Source organism: Manis javanica, chromosome 15 (genome assembly GCF_040802235.1).
Source record: "Manis javanica isolate MJ-LG chromosome 15, MJ_LKY, whole genome shotgun sequence".
NCBI classification, from domain to species: Eukaryota; Metazoa; Chordata; class Mammalia; order Pholidota; family Manidae; genus Manis; species Manis javanica.
Window position 1 is genome coordinate 38,095,689 of NC_133170.1, and position 21,061 is coordinate 38,116,749.

Consider the following 21,061-nt stretch of genomic DNA (forward strand, 5'->3'; position numbering starts at 1 on the left):
GTATTGTACTGTGTTTAATAAATGTTGTATGGTTCTGTAAGGTTTAAATGCTGGGGGGGTGGGGCACTGGGGGTGGGATTATACAGGAATTTTTTCCTGTTTTACAACTCTTCTGTAAGTCTAAAATTACTTTAAAAAAATGCCTCAGCTGTCATTGTCTTGATGGATCACAAAGCTTTTAATTTCTTGACCATGGTTAAAGTATAAATTCATGTGAAGTGAAGCTTGATGCCATGTTTTCAGTGACTGGGAAACTGCTTGCCTTTTGCCTTGTGTATTCTTCAGGGCTCTAGACCAGAAGGACGATGGCTGTGTCGTGGACATGCACCACTTCAGCTCGGGCGCGCAGTCCATCCTGGCTTACGCCACGGTGAACGGGGCTCTGGTTGGCTGGGACCTCAGGTCTTCAAGCAATGCGTGGGCGCTCAAGCATGATTTGAAGTCAGGCCTCATCACTTCCTTTGCTGTGGACACCCACCAGTGCTGGCTCTGCCTTGGTGAGCGGACTTCCACTCATTGCCTGGCTCTTAAATACCGCTGATGTCTGGAATTGCTTCTTACGAAAGCTTTCTCCTTTTTCTTCACTGGTAGTTTTTTCCCATCTCCTTTTTAAAAAAGTAATTATCCCCTGCAACTTAATTTTTCCATTAAAAAATAGATTTGAAAGAGTAAAGTCAGCATCCCAATGTGTATAAAACAGTTTCCGTTTTCTCTTTGTTCTTAAATGAGCCTCTTTGTGATCATTGTACCGATCAGATTTGCTGGCATTGGTTTATTTATTCTGCCAGGGAAGCAGCAGGCTGGGTTTGTGGATGGTACTGCTGTGTTTGCGCAAACTCAGGCTTCCGTTCCAGGAGCCTCCAGCAGGCTATGTAACTGCTCCGAGTGGCATCCTCTCTTCAAACGGGGCTACTCCTTTCGAGGGCTGCTTTGAGAATGTGGTGGGGGAAAGGCATCTCTCATAGTGCCTGACAGAGGAGAAGAGCTTGGCAGTGATTCTGGCCCTCCTCCCCACCCCCTTCCTCAGAGGCTGAAGATGCACCATGTGCTCTACTCACTTCTTCCCTCTTTTAGCCACGTGTTTTCACCACCACCCTGGCCACCCCATAGGGCTTTGGGACCTGCTCCTTGAGAAAGGCATCACATTTTATTTTTTCCCACTTGCCTCTCTTTTTCAGAAGAATTGTACTCTGCTATGCTTGAGTTTTGGTTTCTAGTTTCCCTGACTTGCATTTATGATATTGTTAAGTATCTGCCCTTTCCATTCCTATTTTTTATGTCGTTCATATGGAATGCATTATTTTTTGCCTTCTGTGTGAATAAGTTGCACAGGTACAGGATGGTATGATGCCAGGCCTCAAGGAGTGGGTATTAAATACTTAGCAGATGAGCACATGGCAGTGATGCTCTCAAGCATCTTGATCAGCTTTGAGGAGGGCAGCCAGTACTTCCTGTAGCTATTCAAGCCCTTGTCCCAGAAGAGACAGGGTGACCGACAGAGGGGCCAGTGGGCCCCTTTGTCTCTTCCCACCTCAGTCTCTTCACTGGAATTAGGGACTAATCCAGAAAGATTCTGTGTGCTTTTGTCTGGACCAGCTGTTCATTGTTCAGTAGGCATTGTTCCTGGGGAGCGGCTCCTTTCGGTGCTGTTTAAGTTGTCTTGGGCAGATGTGTGGGTACTCACCCCAGTTTCTGTGGGATTGGACATCCAGACCTGTCTCTGGAATGACTGGAGAAAAGGGCACACAGAAATGATCATCAGATCAAACCTGATGGCAGCTGCTGCCCCTCTGGGGCTGATAAAATGATCAGTGAATACTAGTAAAACCTCTCTGGTTATTTAAGGCACTCACAATTACCAAGTTCAATTTTTATATTCTCTAGACCTTCTGTTTTATTGTGGGTTTAATTAATGAATCATTGATTTTTAGTTTACATTTGTTAGACACATTTGTTAGACACTTCTGTAGTAGCATTGTGAGATGCACTTTATGCCTTCATTATTTAACAAAAAGAGGTGCTGTTTGAAACTGGAGAAACAACTTCATGAGACCAAAGGATGAATAAAATACATTCATACAACGCTAATGCTGTTTACCATATGTTTAAATGTAGCCTGATGTGCTTTAATCATTAGATGTAATATTTTTGGCTGTCTTTTTTCTTAAGGTACAAGCAGTGGTACCATGGCTTGTTGGGACATGAGGTTCCAGCTGCCAATCTCCAGTCACTGTCATCCCTCCAGGGCTCGAATCCGACGCCTGTCAATGCACCCGCTGTATCAGTCCTGGGTGATTGCAGGTGAAATGGAGGGCTGGCTTTCGGGTGTTGGGGAATTTTCTTAGAAAGTGCATAACATCCTGCTGCCAAGACTCATATTCTTAGGGTTTTTGTTTTACATATGAACCCAGTGCTTGATTCTGTTCTGTTGTGATTATGGAGGTTTCTACCACTGGTTCTGTCATTTCAAATGCACCATGTTTGAAAGTGATCTCCTAGCCACTACCATCCCCTTCACTCCTGTCTGCCACCATTCCCCTTCCACTGTGTTCTTTCTTCTGTATCCCATCTTTTTGCTAAAGCTGCCACCATCTTCCTAGAAATCTAAGTTAGAAACCTTGGCTCATCTTGTCAGTTGCCATTTCTTATTGATCTGTCTGTTGTGTTCCCTTCCCTCCCCTCATTGGACATTCCAATTTTCCTGTGGGGCTCTTGGGCAAGATACTTGGACAAGTCTTTAAAATTCACTTTCCTCATCTGTAAAATGTGGTTAAAATACTTACTAGCAGAGTTGTAAGACTTTGAGATAAAACATGTAAAGTCTGGCACACAGTTGGTGCCTGATAAAGCTTGTTATTCATTGCTCCCCTTACCTCTGCCCTGCGCCCCTTCCTCATGCACGGTCCATCTCGCACACGGCTGTCAGTCACCATGCTGCCCAAGTCAATGCCATTCCTCAGCCTGCCTGTTATTTGACTTATCATTTGTCCAGTTGATCATTTCTTCTTTCTGAAATACTTTACTTCCCTGATTTCAAGGACATGACTCTCAGTTTGTTGATGTGCTAGTTCCTCTTCATCGTCTGACTTTTAAATCACGGTCTGCCTCAAGGCCCAATCTTAACCTCCTCTCTTTTCACACAGGCTTCCCTGTATGATCTCATCTAGTTGCATGCTTTAGATTCTAAGTTTATTCAAATTTACATATCTGTCCACTTGAAATCTCCCCTAAGATGTCTAACAGCTGTCTTAAACTTGGCATGTCCAACCTGAACACACGGTTTCCTCTCTGTCAGTTCCTTCAGCACGACCACTTACCCGAGACAAACCTGTCCTTCTTAACAATATTCTCCTAGTAAGTGGCAACTCTCTTATGCTAGATGCTCAGGAGAAAGCCTGATGTTGACCTTGATTACTCTTTCTTGCTCACCCCCACTCCAGTCCATCAGTCAGATATATGTTCTATCTGAATTATATTCAGAATCTGACCACTTTTTACCACCTTCATCATTGGCTCCCTAGTCCGAACCATCATAATCTCTTGTCCCTGTTAGTGCAATATCCTTGTAACTCCCTGCTTTTATCCTTCCCTCTTTTATCTTACCTGCTTTTCTTTCTTCTACCCCAGTACCTTCCAGTGGCTTCTCACTCCCAGTAGCAGGCAGACTCGTCACCATGGCCAACAGGCTCTATGGTATCTGCTCCTGCTACTCCCTGATCTTCTTTATCAGTCAGGGTGCCAACAGGAGATAGATGGCATATGCAAGGTAGGATCATTTGAGGAGGATATATTTTCAAAGAAACTATTTACAAAGGTATGAGTGTGAGGCATCATAAAAAGTAGTGCAATAAAATAGGGCTGAGTGAGTACTGGCAGAGTGGTAGTAGAAGGCAGGGCGGGAGGGAATGGTCACTGGCATCTGAAGGAAGCTGAATAGAGAAGGCTGCCTTGAGAGGACCGGTGGTTTCCAGGTGATGGATGCAGCTAGTCTAAGGTGACTGACTTGACATTCATCCATCTCTTTTATCTATGGGGTTTCCACAGGCCTGTCTGTATTTGTTTTCTATGATTACTGTGACAAATTGCTGCAAACTTGGTAGCTAAAGACAATAGATTTATTCTCTAACACTTCTGGAGACCGTAAGTTTGAAAAGAATTTGGCTAAACTGAAATCAAGGTGACAGCAGGGCCACATTCCCCCTTTATCAGGCTCTGAGGGAGAGTCTGTTCCCTGGCCTTTTCCTGTGTCTAGAGCCGCATGCCTTGGCTCGTGGCCCCTTCTTCCATCTTCAGAGTGGGCCCCAGCACATCTAAGTTCATTGCCTTCTTTGCTGTCTGATCCACCTCCCTCTTTAAGGACACTTGTGATTGCACTTAGGACTCACCTGGATAATTCCCCACCCCTTAATCAAACTAAGGCCCTTAATTTAATCACATCTGAAAAGTCACTTTGGTAACACTGTGAAGGGTGTCATTCACAGAATCCAGAGGTTGAGACCTGGTTGTTTTGAAGGGTCATTATTTAGTTCCCTATAGGCCAAACCCATCTAGCAGCCAGAGGGTGTGCAAGGTTGCTGGTGGTGTCCATGTGGGTCCCCTTAGCATGGAAGGTGACCTGCACTGTGCCCTTTTCCCTGCTCATCTTCTGTGCTCGGTCTGCTCCAGCCACACTGGCTTCCTGGCCTTTTTCGTGGACTGAGCACACTCTGCCTCAGGGCCTTTGCATTTTTTTGGCTTGTCGTCCCCACTAGAATATAAGTTCCATGCAACAGAGAAGTTTTTGCATAGTTTGCCTGCCTTCCCTCAGTGCTCAGGACAGTGGCAAGCTCATAGTACATGTTGGTTCAGTAGATAAAAAAGGAATGAGCCTTGGGGTGTTGTCACTCCTGCTCAGAAATACCCAATGTTTCTCTCAGGCCTACAGTTCTCATCATCTGTTGTCTCCCTCCATCCTCCTGTCCTTTCTCTGCCTTCATCTCCCACTCCTCCCCGCACCAGGGAGCCCCAGGCTCACTAACGCCTCATGTTTCCTCGAGACCCTGGAGGGCTGTGGTTTGTGTGCTCATTCTACTCTTTCTGCCTGGAATGGCCTGCCTGTGTGCCATCTGAACCCATCAGCTTTGCTCATCCCTCAGCCTCAGCGAAAGCATTTCTGTGAGGCGACCGTGACTCTTGCCTGCTGGATGTGGTCTCCCTCCTTGAGTTCAGGTGGAACTTGGCACTTCTCCCTTGCTCTCATTGTCACACACACACACACACACACACACACACACACACATGTAATATATATTTTTTCTCTTTCCACCTCTGGACTGTGGGTTTAAGGGCAGAATTTATTTATGATTTGCCTTTCTTACCCCATAGTTCTTTCTGCTTGGTTGGACACCAGTAAATATTTACAGGGCTATTAAAAGCATTTTTTTGGAACTCCAACCTGGTACCAGGGTCACAGTGTTTTTAGAAGAACTAGTGAGCACTTGTGCAGGGTGGGGGAAAGTGGAAACAGCTCCAGGCTAACCTGGATGACCCACAAGATGGAAGAGCTCTGTGAATGGAGTTCTGTCTGAGTAACAGTTCTGGCCTCTGTTTCCCTCAGCTGTTCAGGGCAACAACGAAGTGTCCATGTGGGACATGGAGACCGGTGACAGAAGATTCACCCTCTGGGCCAGCAGTGCACCACCACTTTCTGAGTTACAGGTGTGACTCCAGTTCTTATCACAAAGGACAATATAATTTACCCCATCCCAAGCACTTGCAGGCATTGTACCAAATGTGACATTTGTCGAGCTTTTGCGTTAAAGTAAGTGTTGTCCTTTCCTGTTTCTTAGGCTTACTGCTGTCTGCCTGGGCCTTTGGGTTGCTAGCTCTATATGGTTTGTGATGTCTCTTTGGGACTCCACTAAATATCTGGGTTAATTAGGGAAAGTCCAGATTGAAGTTTAGGTCATTAAAAAATCGAATATGATCCTCTTCCATACACTCTGTTTTTAATTGTCATGTTGCCAAGGGTGCTTTACTGGGGCAAAAGGTAGGAGAGATTTTTTTCTCCTTTAGTTCAGGTCCTTCTTGTCCCAAATATAAAATTTTAGGAAGCTGAACAGGCTTTGTCTCTTCACTCAGAATGGTACAAAACAAATACAGTTTATAGTCTCAAAGAAAGAAGTCTGTAAGACATACATACTCAGTCTCGTTTCTTCAGTTAGCCAGGTGCCTGCAAAGCTACTGACAGTTGACTTGTTTCTAGAAATGGTATCATCATTTATGGAAAACACTGGTGTCTTTTTGTTGACTCATATTTCTTTCTTTCAAGCCTTCCTCACACAGTGTCCATGGTATCTACTGTAGTCCTGCAGATGGAAATCCTATCTTGCTGACAGCTGGCTCAGACATGAAAATAAGGTACAGTATCTAATAAAGAATATTTCATATGTAACACTTTACAGAAAGGACAGTACAATGTTGTTGGATACCTTAGTTAACACGTGTATGATTTATTACAGATGATGTATTATTTATCCATTTGTAACTAATTTTATGCTGTCTTAGAAAAGTCTCTTTCCTAATGCAGAGGAAAATAAGTTGTGCACTGATGAATATAAGCCTGTGATCATTATTTCCTTGGTTATTTCCTGCCATTCGGTTCCTCTTCTTTAGGTTTTGGGACTTGGCCTACCCAGAGAGGTCCTATGTTGTTGCAGGAAGTACTAGCTCTCCATCCGTGTCCTACTACAGGAAAATAATTGAGGGCACTGAAGTCGTCCAGGTACAAGCAGTCTTTTCTCTCCCAACTTCTGTAGGCAAAAACATGGCTTTCAGGAACACTAAGTTGATTAAAATAAGTGGATTTTGCCAAGAGTGGCAGTGTTTCTTTGAGTTTAAGAAGTATGTTAATTTTCTTTGGCTTTTCTGTATTTTTTTAAGTGAACTTTTATTAAGGTATAATCAACATATACAAAGTGCCCATATAAGCATATGGCTCAAAGTAAGTGCTTTATACAGTTGGCTTGGTCCCTGAGACAACTTGATGAGGAAGTACATTTAGTATTTTCCTTCTACAGAACGAAAAGTTAAGCACAGTAAAGTTAAGTGACTTGTCTAATACCATCCACCTAGTAAGTGCCGAAGCTGGAATTCAGACCTGGCTGGGCTTTCTAAGGCTCATGTTCCTGAGCTGGGCGAGAACCTCTGGGGGAAGTGGTCACCTGAAAGGCCTGGGGCCCAAGGAGGCGCTCAATAAGTCAGAGTGCTGCCTTCGAGGCAAGTAGCGGGCTTCTGAGGTGCCAGACATCCAACATGTATTCACTTCCAGATTCTGGGCATTCGTACCTCTCAGTAATATGTTTCCTCTTGTTTCTTTTGACGTTGACAAAAGGGAACATGAGATTATTGTATAGATTGTTGGTCCCTTTATAAGTTTTACATATTTGTGAGTGGGTACTCATGGAATGCAGTGACGGGAAACCACATGTCATTCTGGATTCCCTTTTAACTCCTTTTGCTCAATATATTTGTGAAGGGATAACTATGTCACAAGCGGTGTTAGTTCTAGTAAGAACACCAACATATCTGAGGGGTAAGAAGACTGATGAGAGGCGGAATGTGGTGCAGGCATTTAACTTACGGCTTCCCCCCAACTTTTAACCCTGAAACAGGAAATTCAGAACAAGCAGAAGGTCGGACCGAGTGATGACACGCCCCGGAGGGGCCCGGAGTCTCTGCCTGTGGGGCACCATGACATCATCACAGATGTCGCCACGTTCCAGACCACACAGGGCTTCATTGTGACTGCCTCTAGAGATGGCATTGTTAAGGTGTGGAAGTGAAAGCCTAGTGATGTGTACAATTTGTAACAAAGTTATAAATATACCATAACTCAAGAGAAAAGGTATTTTTAGAGAAGTACTTAATTTTCAAAATCATGTCTCTATAGTACTGTTCCACAATTAAACAGATCCTACCCAAGGCGGCTAAGGATGTTGCTCTCAGCTAGTACATGTGCATCTCTGCGAGAACCAGCCAGGCGGCAGTATCTGGGATTTTTCTGTTGTATAGGTCACAGAGGTGAGGGATTTAAAATGCTCAGACTTACATGATGTCAGTTCACTTTGTACGGAAAAAGATGGTGGAAAAGATGGTTGTAAGCTATTATAATGTAAACACGTTTTTGCTATTAAAAATGCTACTCAGACCAGCCAATAAATTGTGTTCAAGCATCTTAATGTTTGCTTCTCTTGGTGTGTTTACCAGTAATTAACAAAAGAATAAACTCCCGCAGTATTTGTTCTAAAGAAATGGACCAATGTCACAAGGAGTCACTGACAGAACTAGGCCTTATGCCCAAATCTTTGGACTCTCAGTGTTATGCTTTTTCTGCTCTTATCTTCTGTGTGTTTTATAGTCGATTTTATTAGTCATTTAACACTGTAGAACTGACCCTGTATCAGATCTAGAGAAATGTGTCTCTTCTTGGCCACCATTACTGTTTTTTGCAGGCTCGCCTATAAACTGTGAAATTTTGTTCACCAGCTTACTTTTATCCAGTAAAGATTATTTATTAAATGCATGAGAAAGAAAAGGTTTAAGCTGTTAAAAATATGCCAAACATTTATATTTTTAAGAGATCAAAATTCACCTTTCTCACTAAAATGAGCCTTTCAAGATTACTGATTATTGTTTGTACGCAAACCTGATTCTCCACATTTACCTCTCATCCACTTGCAGAAAGGTTCACGGTGTTCAGAATAGTTAAGTCGAAATTAGTTTAGTTACATGAATCTTTATAAAACCAGAAAGTTGGACGGAAAATCTGAATCTGGGGAAAATACTACTAAAGAAATATTTCAGACATTTAATTTTCTATAATTACATGGTTTCAGTTTTGATAGATGGCAGTTTGCAGTGCATATGTCTGACTTCACAGTTCAATATACTTAACGTTGAGACAGGTGAACAACAAAACTGCTAGAAAATACTGTTATCCAGAAAGGTGCAAGTCAGGAGTGATGGCTGCCCAGGCCAGACCCCCCAGTGGGTCAGTAGAATTTGCAAATTTGACATTGTTACATTGCCTCTGTTTCCCTTAAAGTCTGCTAAGATCCTATTTAAGAGTCTCTAGCTACTGAGTAAGATTTAGAATCTGCAGAGGTTGGAGAAGTTTTTTTGAGACAAACTGTTGTGCTGAGAATGAGCTTCAAGCCTGGAGCCATTAGATAAATGTGGGAAGTGCTGAGGAGAAAAATCTAATGGGCTGATGGAGATCCTTTTCTCCCCTTACCTTCCTGCCACCCCTTCTAATCCCCCTAAAGTTCTCCCCTCCCCCCTTTAAAAAGAGGTTACTGGGTTGTGTCGTCATGAGTATTACAATCTTAAGCCATATTGAGTTGCATCTCTTTTTCAACTTTTTTTTCACTAACACATTTGACTTACAGCTCAGTACAAAAATAACAGGAGGCATAGTCACTTTACATTTTAAGCTAAGAATGATCACTGCTTGTTTGTGTAATTCTTGGTTTAAATAGGGTTTTATTTAATTGATACTGAACTTTTGCTGCCTTCCTGTTTGGGGTGAAAGAAGAAAATCATGGAAAATGGTAATATTAGGGATTTATTTTTTAAAAGGAACTTAATATTTGTAGTATGTTTCAAACTCTTTACCTAGTAATGATGAAAAAGATGACCCAAAATGCTAAAATATGCCAACATGCTAAATCTCAATCACCAAGGGAATATTTGTTTGGTGTACTTTATTGATCAATGCAGAAAAAATAGGCAAATACATTTTAAAAGTACTTCCAGCAATAAACATAAGAAAGGAGTTTTTGCTTAATCCAAAGTTAACCAGAAAAATTCCTTTTATTAAAATACCTTTTAAATATTGCTCATCAATTCCTTGTATTTGAAACAAATTTTATCTGAACCCTGAAGCACCACTTAGGATATGAAGAAACCTGATGTGCTTTCCTGTTCTTATTTCCTGAGTGTGACGTTGACATTTTAACTCCCTGCCCCTCTGAAGACGCTGGGAGCTCTCCCTCTGGAGTCACCTGAGTAAGGATGGCAGAGGTGGTTTAAAAAAACACTGCAGGTGGCCCTTTGTTCCCAAGTTTTATGAGTAGAGGTATAGAAAAAAATCTGATCATACCTGCTGGTCTTAGGTGTCGGTTCCCACCTGCTGTGCATCCAAGGAGGCTTCCCTATTGGCTGAAGAGGGTGGTCCTCTGCCCAGCAAGGCCGTTGGCTCCAACTATGGAGCCGCCCTCAGAGGTCAAGGTAAGGTCTGAACATTGTGTCTGGACTAAATGCTGCCTGCTGTTCAGTTGCTGATAGTATCAGCCCCTCCGTAAGATTAGTTAGTTACGTGAGGGGATGGGGAGAGAGCAGCTGTCAGTGGAGGCCACCAGAGGCTTAGTACTTCAGAGACCTCTCCTGCTTTAACTTACTCTGATCTCTTTGCATCTCTGCAACCCCACGTGGATTTGTAGATCCAAATATCAACAACTTTCTTATCTTTTCCAAACTATGCAGTTGAGGCTCTGTCCAGAGCTTGCCAGTCCTTTTTGGTGCTATGCACTATTGAGTGTAGCTACCTGATGGCAAAAGTAACTCAGAGCTTTACCCATGACAATTGTGCCTGTCTTCTCCTTGGGTAAAGGATATATGGATTAGTAAAAAAAATAATAAATGGCAATAATAGGAAAGAAAAGTGCCCATCAAAATGGCCGGGCAGGGGGCTCTGTATAATGAGAAGGAACTTCAGCTCAAAAGCAATAATTTATGTTCTGGAGAAATTAATGAGTTTCTCGTGGGGTTAAGGAGGATTTGCAGCTGGGGAAAATTACTCTCTGCCCCTCACCTGTCCAGGCAAACAACTACAGAAGGTGAGAAGAAACTTGTAGCACAAGCCCCCGGCTGGTCCATGCAGAGACAGTGGTGTGCTTAAATGCAATCATCCTGGAAAGCCAAATGTCCAAAGTTGTGACATACCAGAAGCACCAATTACTAAGATAAATTCTGGAGTCTCCCAGAACTATCTTTGGTTAACTACATGAGCATTAAACAGTATTAAATTGAGAAAAAAGTCTTGGTTTACATAAAGTGAACTAGACAGAGATCTATAATCAAAAGAATTAGCCCATGTATACACTATATAAAGTTTACCTTCAGTTGTATTTCCACTAGACTTTTCAAAAATACTTCTTTCATTCTTCCATCTTTTAATGATAACAGTTCTTGAACACATCAGTCTTACAGTGCTAGAGTTAACAGGAGCAGTCAGATAAATGGACAGGACATCTTAATACCAACAAGTGCAAGGGGTCAAGTTGCTGGATCATCTACAACGTGTGGTTTGTCCAGCCCTCTGAGTGGACCTTGGATACAGGCAGATACCCAAATAAAAGTTGCCCACGGTGATGGCAGTGAACTTAATTATTTAAGTCCAGAGTTTTACCATCCTTTCTGAGGCTAAATTCTTTGAGCATGTCCTTTATCATGTTGTTTGGGAGCAGTTTTTATCACCTGTTTTCCATTTTTAAAGGTATGGAATATGTTTCTGGTAAAATTTTGAACAGTACCATCTCGGCTGCCTCTTACTACTCTTGAAAGATACTTGTTGTCTTGAAAGAATTTTGCCTTCTGTAATGTGTCTTCTTTGAGGGCTGCTTTATGTGGTCCAGGAGCAAAGCTATACAACAAAAAAAAGATAAATAGAAGATAATCTATTTATCATAGAAGATAAATACCATTTCAGCTTCAGTAGACCCTGTGTTAATCTGCTTTCCTCCCTAAATGTTGCACCCATTCCTTGTTGCATTCTTTCAGGGTAATTTTACTAGGGATTTACATGGGGCATATGTATCAAAGCCAATAAATAAGACATCTTGTCAAATTACCGCAAGTATAATCTCAACAGTAAAGGTTCTTCTTTGTGGAGCTTGTCCCACCCGGAACTTCATATGGTGGATTCCTTCTGATTACTGAGATGTGGGTTCAAATGGAACCTCATTAGAGACTACCATGCTATCGTTTCCCCATTGTACCCCACTCCCAGTCACTCAGCACAGCTTGCTCTTATTTTTTTCCATAATAATCACTGTCTGAATTTTTGTTTACTTGTAAACTTCTTTGTGATCTATTCCCCACTCTTCAACCCTCCCAGACAGCAAGTTTCATGAAACCATGTCTGTTGTACAGTAATCCCAGCAAGAGTGACCGGCACACAGACACTCAAGATTTGTCTAATCAAAGTATGAATGGATGCCCCTCCCTCCTCTCCTCGCTCCCTCCCTTTCACCCACCTGTCCATCCAGGGTCTACCATCTGCTCTGTGGGAGGCCCTGGGTTAGGCACAGTGGGGGACATAGGAAAACTGCCCCATCTAGCAGGCACATAAAGAGTTTCACTGGAGTCCTGAGTGACCAACAGCAGAGGAGGCTTGGAGTCAGAGTCTGGGAGCCTTTCAACGCCAGACAGAAACCAGAAGCAATTGCTGACTAGATGTTCTAGCCTGTCCAATAGAACTGTGCTGACGGAAATGTCCTATAATCTTTACCGACCATTATGGCAGTCACCAGCCACATGTGGCTATTGAACACTTGAAATGTGGTTAGTGTGAACAAGAAATGGAATTTTTGATTTCATTTAATTGAAAACTAATGGCTATTGTATTGGACAGCATAGGTAGGGAGCCATTTCAGACAACCTCGTTTACTGGGAGGTGTGGAAAGAGCTTTGGGTCCAAAAACATATTACAGCTCCTCTACTTACTAGCTGAGCAGCTCTGAGCAAATCACTTAGCTAGAGTGATCCTTGTTTTTTCAGGTGTAAAATAGGGTCAAAAATGACCTATGTCATTGCAGACAGCTGAGGTCCCCCAGATTGGTCACCATGGCACTCTGTGAGAGATGAGATACATGTGCGCATGGGATGAAGGTCACCGCTGTTGCCAGAACTAACCCAGCTTTCTGGCACCAGGAGCTTGGCCTCCTGCCGGTGAATCAGGCTTTTATTTGGGATGTTGTGGGGACCTCCGAGACACTTGGAATAGGAAAGTGAAATGGTGAGTATCATGCTGTCAGAAGCACTGGGTGTGTGGGTCATACCACAGGAAGGTGAATGTCCTGGGGCAAATGGACAGGTAAGGCGTGAGGTGCCAGGCACAAAAACTTCATGAATCTGTTCAGAATGAATGTAAGGCAGATATGCTCAGAACAAGGGCCTGGTGTCATGAGAGGAGTTTTATCAATATTGATGAACTTTAGAAATTAGCCGAATTGCCATCAAGGGAAGATTCAAGAGAAGGCCAAAATGTTGACACCAGGAATAATAAATCTGATCTCTCTCACAAAAGCATCAGTGTTTAGAAAACGAATATGTGAAAGATAAAGAATTTAAAATTACTTCACCTCTTACACACACATGTGTACACATACACCATATAATCTTTTATCTGTTGTGAGAGGGATAAAGGAGACATGAAACCAACAAAGAGAAACATTCATGCACATAGGCCCTGAAGCCTTCATGCATTACATACTGTATGTCCAGGCTTCTAAAATGCAAAGCCCAAAATGTATCCCAGTTCAGTACCATCAATATCGTCAGCAATGTACTGAGTCAACAGTCTCCTAGTTATCAAGAACAGCAGTCCTGGCTAAATTTCAGTGCAAATACAGTTTCAGTTTCCTCACACCTACCTACACTTTGCTGTGTTATGAACTCTAATTCTTCAAAGTCTTAATTGCCTATATGCACAGAACGTGGCTATAGAGAATGCCTCCTATTGAGTCTAGAATAGAGTTTTCATGACGAGAGTCTCATCTTCATCCTACTGGTCTTGCCACTCCTCCCCCCGTCCATTGGATCCTTTTTATGGTAAATTATCTTTGTTATCTTCCTCTTTTGTTAAGAGGTTGTTAAATTGGTAACTGCTTCTATAACAAGATATTACTTACTTCCCCCCTCAAATATTTTTATTCTCAAAAAGATTGAGCTTGAGAAACGCTCTCTCTCTGAATTCCATTTTCCCCCCACCCTGTTGTACTTAGGAGCTTGTATTTGATAAGCATTGGATAAGAGTAATTTGATTACCCTGTTTGGGAATCATAGACGCTTCTTTTCTTCCTCCTACTCTATATTGTTCAGATACTTCTTTACTTATTGGTAACTCCCTCCCACAATGGGTAGTCAAGATAAAGAAACAGGAATGAAATATAGTCAATTCATGTTACAAGTTATGCCCAGCTCCAGAAAGCTTGTGGAAAGATGTGGCAAATAGATAAAGTGAGGTGGGCGGGACTAACCACAGACCGGTTTTCTGTGGTGTGGATTCCTCCATCCATGCAAATAACCAGGAATCAGCCATGCTGCATTTACCAGCTGACTGGATGTGTTGGAGTAGAAAATGCAGACAAGATTGTTAAGGTTGGAGGCACAGGAGGGAGGGGTGAGCACGTCGGACACTGATGACATGCCAAAGTCCCCGGCTGCTGGCCCCTCCCAACCTGAAAAATGTGCCTTAGGCTAGCCAATCCTTGCACTGCTGTAAATCTATGCTCTGCCTCCCCCTACCTTCTTTAAAAACTCACTGCCTACCCTGCTGGGTGCGACTTCCCTGGCCTGTGACTTGCCACACTGGCGAACATTGCCCAGGATTTCACTCAAATAAACTGCCTGGCCTTTTGTTGCCTCTCATCGCCTGCTTATTTCGGTTAGAATTTATCTTTCATTTGGTGCCGAAAAAACCCAGGAAAGAGCATGAGTGCAGGGCCCCGACCGGCCACTGGCCCTGCCCCCTCCTTCCCCAACCCAGGACCTCAGCCTACTCTCTGCTGCATGGACTATTTTCCGGTGAGTCCCTCAGTTTCCCCTGGTCTGTTTCCCTTCCTAACTCTGTTTTACCTGGTCCATCTGAAATCATAGCTACGTCCAGGTTGGGGCATCCAGCCCATCTGCTGCGGGCATCCGGGATACCCGCTCCTGGCCCTGTGGTGTAGGATACGTCCCTCACCCAGGCTCCCAGAACATCTCCCCTGACTTGGCACACTTGGGACACTGGGCGCTCCTCTCAGTGGGATTAGTTGGGGGGGTGACACAGACATGGGGAACCAGCCCTCAAAAGCAGAGGCTCAGACCCCACTGCGGTGTCTCATTTCTAATTTGGCTACTCTATATTTGTCCCGGGAAGTTTGCAAATGGGAGCTGGTCTTTCTTTGCTCTCAGGCCTGGCCTCAGTATCCCTTGGCAACCAATCTCGGTGGCCCCCTGAGGGAACTTTCGATTTTGGCCTCCTCACTGACTTGACTAATTATTGCCACCGGAGCGGACAATGGGGTGAAATCCCATATGTGCAGGCTTTTTGGACTTTGCACTCCTGCCCAGGCCTTCATGTTAAGTGTTCAATGAACCAGGTTCTCCTGGCCTGATCTCCAGTTAAAGATTGTCAGCCTCTTACTCTGCCCAGTCCTTCTTCCTTTTCAGATCCGCCAGAAGACCTTGGTCTCCCACCTCTCTCAGCTCGCGATCCCCTCCCTGTCTCTGCCACCATCTTTAAGTTCTTTGTCCTCCCCCGTGTTGCTGCCATCTTAAAGTCCTACATTCTCAACCATGCCATCTTCCTGCTCCTCTCCTCTTCCGGTGGCTGCACCACCCCCTCCCTCTCTCCTTCCGCCTTCACCACCCTCTTCTCCCACCAGAACACGCCACTCCCGCCCTCTGGTTCCGGAAGCCACAGACAAGACTCCTCCCAACACAGACCTGCCTCCTTTCTCTCCCAACCCTACACCCCTCCCCACACCCACCATTTTGTAAGTGGTCTTGCGTGGTTGTTGAGAGTGGGTGAGCTGGGCGTAGCAAGTAAACATCTTAGTGATTGTGTATTGCAGTGTGTGTGCCTGCCTGCAGCCTGAAAATTTTTGTAGTGACCTACAATCTTAAAGTTTTGCTAAGTTAAGTAGACATATTTTGTGCTTAGAAATTATACTGTAAAGCACACAGTGTCAAGAATTATGAAGTGTGTTCATGAATTTGTTAATCTAAAGCATGATAGTGCAATGGTTTACAATAGCCCACTTCTCAGTGTTCACTGAAAATTAAAGTTCCTAATAGTTTTGAGGTCTAATTAAAGCTATTTAAAGAAGAAAACATCTCTACTTGCTAAAAGGATGTGTGTTTTAATAAGAGAAAGTATAAAGAATGGAAATTCATTTTGTTGAGGGTAAAAGAAAGTAATTGTTCTAAAGTACAGCTATTTATTTAAAGAGGGAGAACACTGAATGTAAAAAGAAAGTTGTAGAAAGCTTGTGGAAGAATTTAATATGGTCATGCTATATAAAATTAAAGCAAATGAATCTCAGTATCAAGTACACAGCAAAATTAGAATTTTGTTTTCAGTTAAAAAGAAAGTTTTCTTAACTGTTAGTCTGCTCTTAATGTTGAAAGATTGTGAAGAGTTCTTTAATTGTTTTATCAAAACAGTTTCTCATGCTTAAAGTCTCAATGAGTTGTCTGAATATTTAAGATGAGATCTTAATATGAAAAAACTAAAAGCTAAGTTTTGCTAATAACTGTGTAACCTTCTGTATTTGCCTTTGAAATATTTTATTGTCATTCTAGTTGAATAGATAAGTATTGTTTCATAGTAACTTATGATTCCATTTAAACAAATGCCTTAGAAAAACCTTAACAGCTTCCCAAAATCAAATTCAAAAAAGTGCTTTTACCTCTAGTTAACTCTGATATTTTCCAGAGGGCCCCTGGAACATGTCAGAGGAATTTTTTCTCATTAGAGAAAGTATTCGGCCAATTTGACTTATTTATCTGATATAAAACTACCTGCTAAATTACCTAGAAAGTACTGTCAAAGGGAATAATGCTAAACTTTGTTACCGAATGTTTTGTGTTACAGAAATATCCGAATTTCCTTATGTCAACTGTCTTACAGTAAACTCTCATCAGATCTTTAACCATTGTCATTTGTAAGTCTTTTGTCATTTATAGTCACTGTTTTATTACTTCTAAACTAGTAAAGAACTAGATTTCACCAAAACAAGTATTAGTTACATAAGACATAAGTTAAAAAGGCAAAAGAAGAACCCCAGACTCCACTCCGTGACCTGGTAACCATGGCCTTTAAAATCTTTAATACCCGTGATGAAAAACATAAAAAGAGGACAGTGTCCCAAACCCAAGCCTTTATGGCGGCCCTGCAGCCGGCAGGACAGGAGTCTCATCACACCAAAGACCCGTCCGGAGCTCATGAGTCTCCGGGACCCTGCTTCCAGTGTGGCCAAGAAGACCACTAGGCAAAAAAGATGCCCTGACCCGACCAACAAGCCGACTAAACCCTGCCCAGTTTGCAGTAAGAGAGGTCATTGGAAAGTAGAGTGCCCAGTTGGGGAAGGTCATCCCCCCATGACAGATTCTCGTGGGAGGCAGGCCCCCTGAGGGACTCCCCTCCAGACCTGCTGGGCCTACTCGAAGACGGAAGATGCCTAGACTCAAACACCCCTATCACCCTCACCGAGCCCAGAGCCACGCCGTGAGTAGCAGGTAAGTCCATCTCCTTTTTGATGGACACGGAGGCTGCCTACTCTGTTTTACCTTCCTTTCACGGGCATTTACATCCTTCCCAGACCTCGGTCATGGGTGTCACAGGAACCCCCTCTAAGCCTCTGGAGACAGGTCTGGTAGCCTACACTTTTGAGAGCCATCCTCTTACCCACTCATTTCTAGTCATCCCGTCCTGTCCTATTCCTTTGTTAGGGAGAGATCTCTCCAAGCTTGATACCTCTATCTCCCTGCCTCTTAGTCATCCCCAACCGAGCTCACTCATCATCTTAGCCAATATAAGTTGTAGCCCTGAGGCCTCCACAGACCCTCCTGTACCGTCAACCGGCGTTAACCTGATAGTCTGAGACACCTCTACTCCTGTAGTGTCAAACCATCATGCTCTGGTCCTCATCCACCTCAAGGACCCATCCTCCTCTCCTTCTAGACCCCAATTTCTTATTTACCAAGCCCATCACAAGGGCATCCAACCTATCATCAACCACCTTCTTTCCCAAAGGCTTCTAGTACCAACTAATTCTCCCTGTAACACTCTAATCCTTCCAGTCAAGAAGCCATCAGGGGCCTACCAGCTTGTTCAAGACCGGCAGATAATCAAAGAAGCTGTAGTCTCTCTTCACCTGGTCATCGCTAACCCTTATACTCTCTTATCTCAAGTTCCCCCAGGCACCTCTCCTACCTACCTTACTTCTCACTCCTAAGAAAGATACCCCCTTGTCCCGCCCAATGCTTGTCTTTCCATTCTTTCATCCAGGCTGCCTGCTACGAACGAGCCTTAGTCTGTCTCTCATCGTCTGGACTACAGTACTGGACAGGGCAAAGCCTGAGTGATAATGCTAGACATATCTGTCCTGAGAGACGAAGGCAACATATCTGCTAGAACCTCCGGCCACCGATAGAAAGGTTGGACAGTAGAAGTAAACAAGACCATGTGGGTACATCAGTACTCGCCCCTTCCCTCCAAGCCTCCTCTGGCCTCCCACCAGCTTCAACCCTACCTGCACTGCCCCTCCTCAGCCGGAAGTAGCCAGATCGAGTCAGTGCCCATTATAACCAAAAGGCTGGAATGTAAGGTTGGAGGCACCGGAGGGAGGGGTGAGCATGTTGGACACTGATGACATGCCAAAGTCCCTGGCTGCTGCCCCCTCCCAACCTGAAAAATGTGCCTTAGGCTAGCCAATTCTCACGCTGCTATAAATCTAAGCTCTGCCTCCCCCTACCTTCTTTAAAAACTTGCTGCCTGCCCTGCTAAGCGTGACTTCCCCAGCCTGTATTAGCGTAGACTGGTGAACCTTTCCCGGGATTGCACTCAAATAAACTGCCTGGCCTTTTGTTGCCTCTCGTCACCTGCTTATTTCAGTTAGAATTTATCTTACAAAGGTTACTTTATTTCAAGAATTCTTTTTATTTTAACACACATTTTGTGTATCTGGAAAACATTTGGAGAGCAGAACTACAGGAGATGCCTTATTCATACGGCCTGGGTGACTGCATGCACCCACACAGCTCACATCCTGGCTCCCAGCACACTGCTGCTTTCAGGCTGGGCACAAGTGCATCCCTGCCTGGCTGGGCATGAAGCAGCTGGCTGATGGTCTGAGGGCATCTAAGTGCTGACAGAGAGGCTGCCCTGCAGTCGCATCCTCAAGGGCCATCTGTCTCTTCCTTTCATTCCCATCTGATAAGAACCAGCTTCTACAGTACTTCTCAAAAATCTCCCAGCAGAATTACCAGTTGCTACTCAAGCTGTCCCTGAGGCCAGGTGCCCAGCCCGCCTTCCTGACTCCCTCAGTGCTGAGCACCCAGTTACGCCTAACTTCTGGGGCTCAGGTGGGAGCTTCGGAAAAGCTGTGTGGCCTGTTACACTGCGCTGGTGTTCGGCCCAGTGGACAAGGCCTGGGCCCCAGGAACCTCCCCCCCCCCCCACGGGGAGTTCACTGGCCGTGTCCCGATTGCTGACGGCCTGGCCCTTCCCTGACATTTCACCACCGCAGGCATGCAGGAGGTGCTGCACCTCCAGGGCATCCAGGACGATGCTTAGACAGGGGAAGAACCTCCTCGCCGCCTCCTGCCTCTCAAGCAGAATGCGTGGGGGGTGTGGTTTCCAAGTGCCTCTTAGTACGTCCAGGTGGCCGCCCAAGCTGCCGGCATCTGCAGCAGGGGGCGCCCTGCTCCGCAGGCACCGACCACGCACCTGCCGAGGCCGGATCCCAGTAGCGTCTGCCGCCGGACATTTTCCCAGCTTCCAGCCCAGCCCGGGCTCCTGGCCAGTGAAGTTTTAAAACAACTAGCTTTTGTCAATAACATTTTTTTATTAGGATATTAAAAAAGTAAGTTCTACTCTTCTTCCTTTGGGTATATTCTTTTTCTTTCTATAATATCTTAAGAGCAATGTTTAGCTCATTAGCTTGTAGAGTTTAAAATTTTTTCTCTGTTAAAAGAAGAATTAAGACCTAAAACTTTACTAAATTATTAAATCTGATGTATCCCACAAGGTTTGGGATGTAATATTTTTATAGTTATACAGTTCTAAGTATTTTTAAGTTTACATTTTGAATTTTGTGCCATTAGTTATTTATGAAACTGAGACTGAAGTGCCATTAGTTATTTAGAAAAGTGATTTTAATTTAAAAATATATGGGCTTGAAAAATACTGTTTTTATTGATTTCTAACTTAGTTGCATTGTGATCAAACCATTTGGATTATACCATGTCACTTGTTTGAGGTTTGTTGATGCTTGGTAAGTTACAGATGCACAATGTAAACTCTCCACCTTGATTCAACACTTAATGTTCGTGAATTTTTTGGAAGAGTGTCTCATATTTCTATGCAGGAGTCTAAAATTTGCATCTTCACTCATTTTTGTCTGCTTGACCTATCAGCGCCCAAACGGGTGTACTGAAATCTCCGACTCTGGTGATAGTTCAATGGCAGTTTCTCTTTGTAGTTTTTCAACTTCCACTTTGCATATTTTAAATTTATTTTATCACCTTCTTGTAAATGGACACTTGTGCCTTCTTCATGAATTGAGTATTTTGTTATTATATAGTGACTCTCTTTATCCCTACGGAATGGTTTTGTTTAAAAGTATGTTTTATCTGTATGAATACAGCTAGTCCAACTTCCTTCTAAAATGCATATCTGGTATATTTTTTCCATGATTTTACTTATATGTCCTCGTTTTGTAGCTGTGTCTGCTGCAAGTTACAGCTGGATTGTGTTTAGTTTCTTAGGGCATCAGCTCCTGATTATAACCGGATGTTTGGTTTCCGTATTTCTGTGGTTACTGATGTGCCTAAGTGGATCTGATCCTGCTCTCTCTTTGCGCTTTCTTTCCACTTGTCCTTTTTTCCTTTCTTGCCTTTTTTTATTTAAAAAAATATGTATTATGTTGTTTTTGTTTCTATTCCAGTTTCCCTTCTTACATTTTTGGAAGTTAGCTACCTTCTATCTCTTTGTCTTTTTCTGGTGTGTGCCCTAAATTTTTTTAAGGTA

General features: G+C 43.5%; 2 protein-coding genes across 13 annotated transcripts in view; one reads left to right on the top strand and one right to left on the bottom strand.

The window, feature by feature from the left end:
- Positions 1-8,219, top strand: part of PIK3R4 (phosphoinositide-3-kinase regulatory subunit 4) — an 83,519-nt gene extending 75,300 nt beyond the window's left edge. For 3 of the 6 annotated variants that reach the window (XM_037009764.2, XM_073222989.1, XM_073222990.1), the window contains 6 exons: positions 286-497; positions 2,170-2,301; positions 5,597-5,697; positions 6,311-6,399; positions 6,655-6,763; positions 7,653-8,219. In XM_037009764.2, the coding sequence (XP_036865659.1) occupies positions 286-497; positions 2,170-2,301; positions 5,597-5,697; positions 6,311-6,399; positions 6,655-6,763; positions 7,653-7,823 (814 nt within the window). In that variant the 3' untranslated portion in view covers positions 7,824-8,219. Of the gene's footprint in view, positions 1-285; positions 498-2,169; positions 2,302-5,596; positions 5,801-6,310; positions 6,400-6,654; positions 6,765-7,652 lie in introns of those variants that run through there. The other 3 variants (XR_012125641.1, XR_012125640.1, XM_073222988.1) reach the window with 3 other exon arrangements.
- COL6A6 (collagen type VI alpha 6 chain) overlaps positions 1-21,061 on the bottom strand; it is a 161,863-nt gene that overhangs the window by 1,761 nt on the left and 139,041 nt on the right. For 3 of the 7 annotated variants that reach the window (XR_012125638.1, XR_005058938.2, XR_012125639.1), the window contains one exon: positions 11,547-11,683. The exons of 2 other annotated variants lie outside the window; for them this stretch is intronic. Coding sequence is in view for 2 of the 5 variants with exons in the window: in XM_017675503.3 (XP_017530992.3) it covers positions 11,464-11,683 (220 nt within the window). In the remaining 3 variants the exon portion in view is untranslated. Of the gene's footprint in view, positions 1-9,833; positions 11,684-21,061 lie in introns of those variants that run through there. 2 more of the 7 variants (XM_017675503.3, XM_017675501.3) reach the window with 1 other exon arrangement.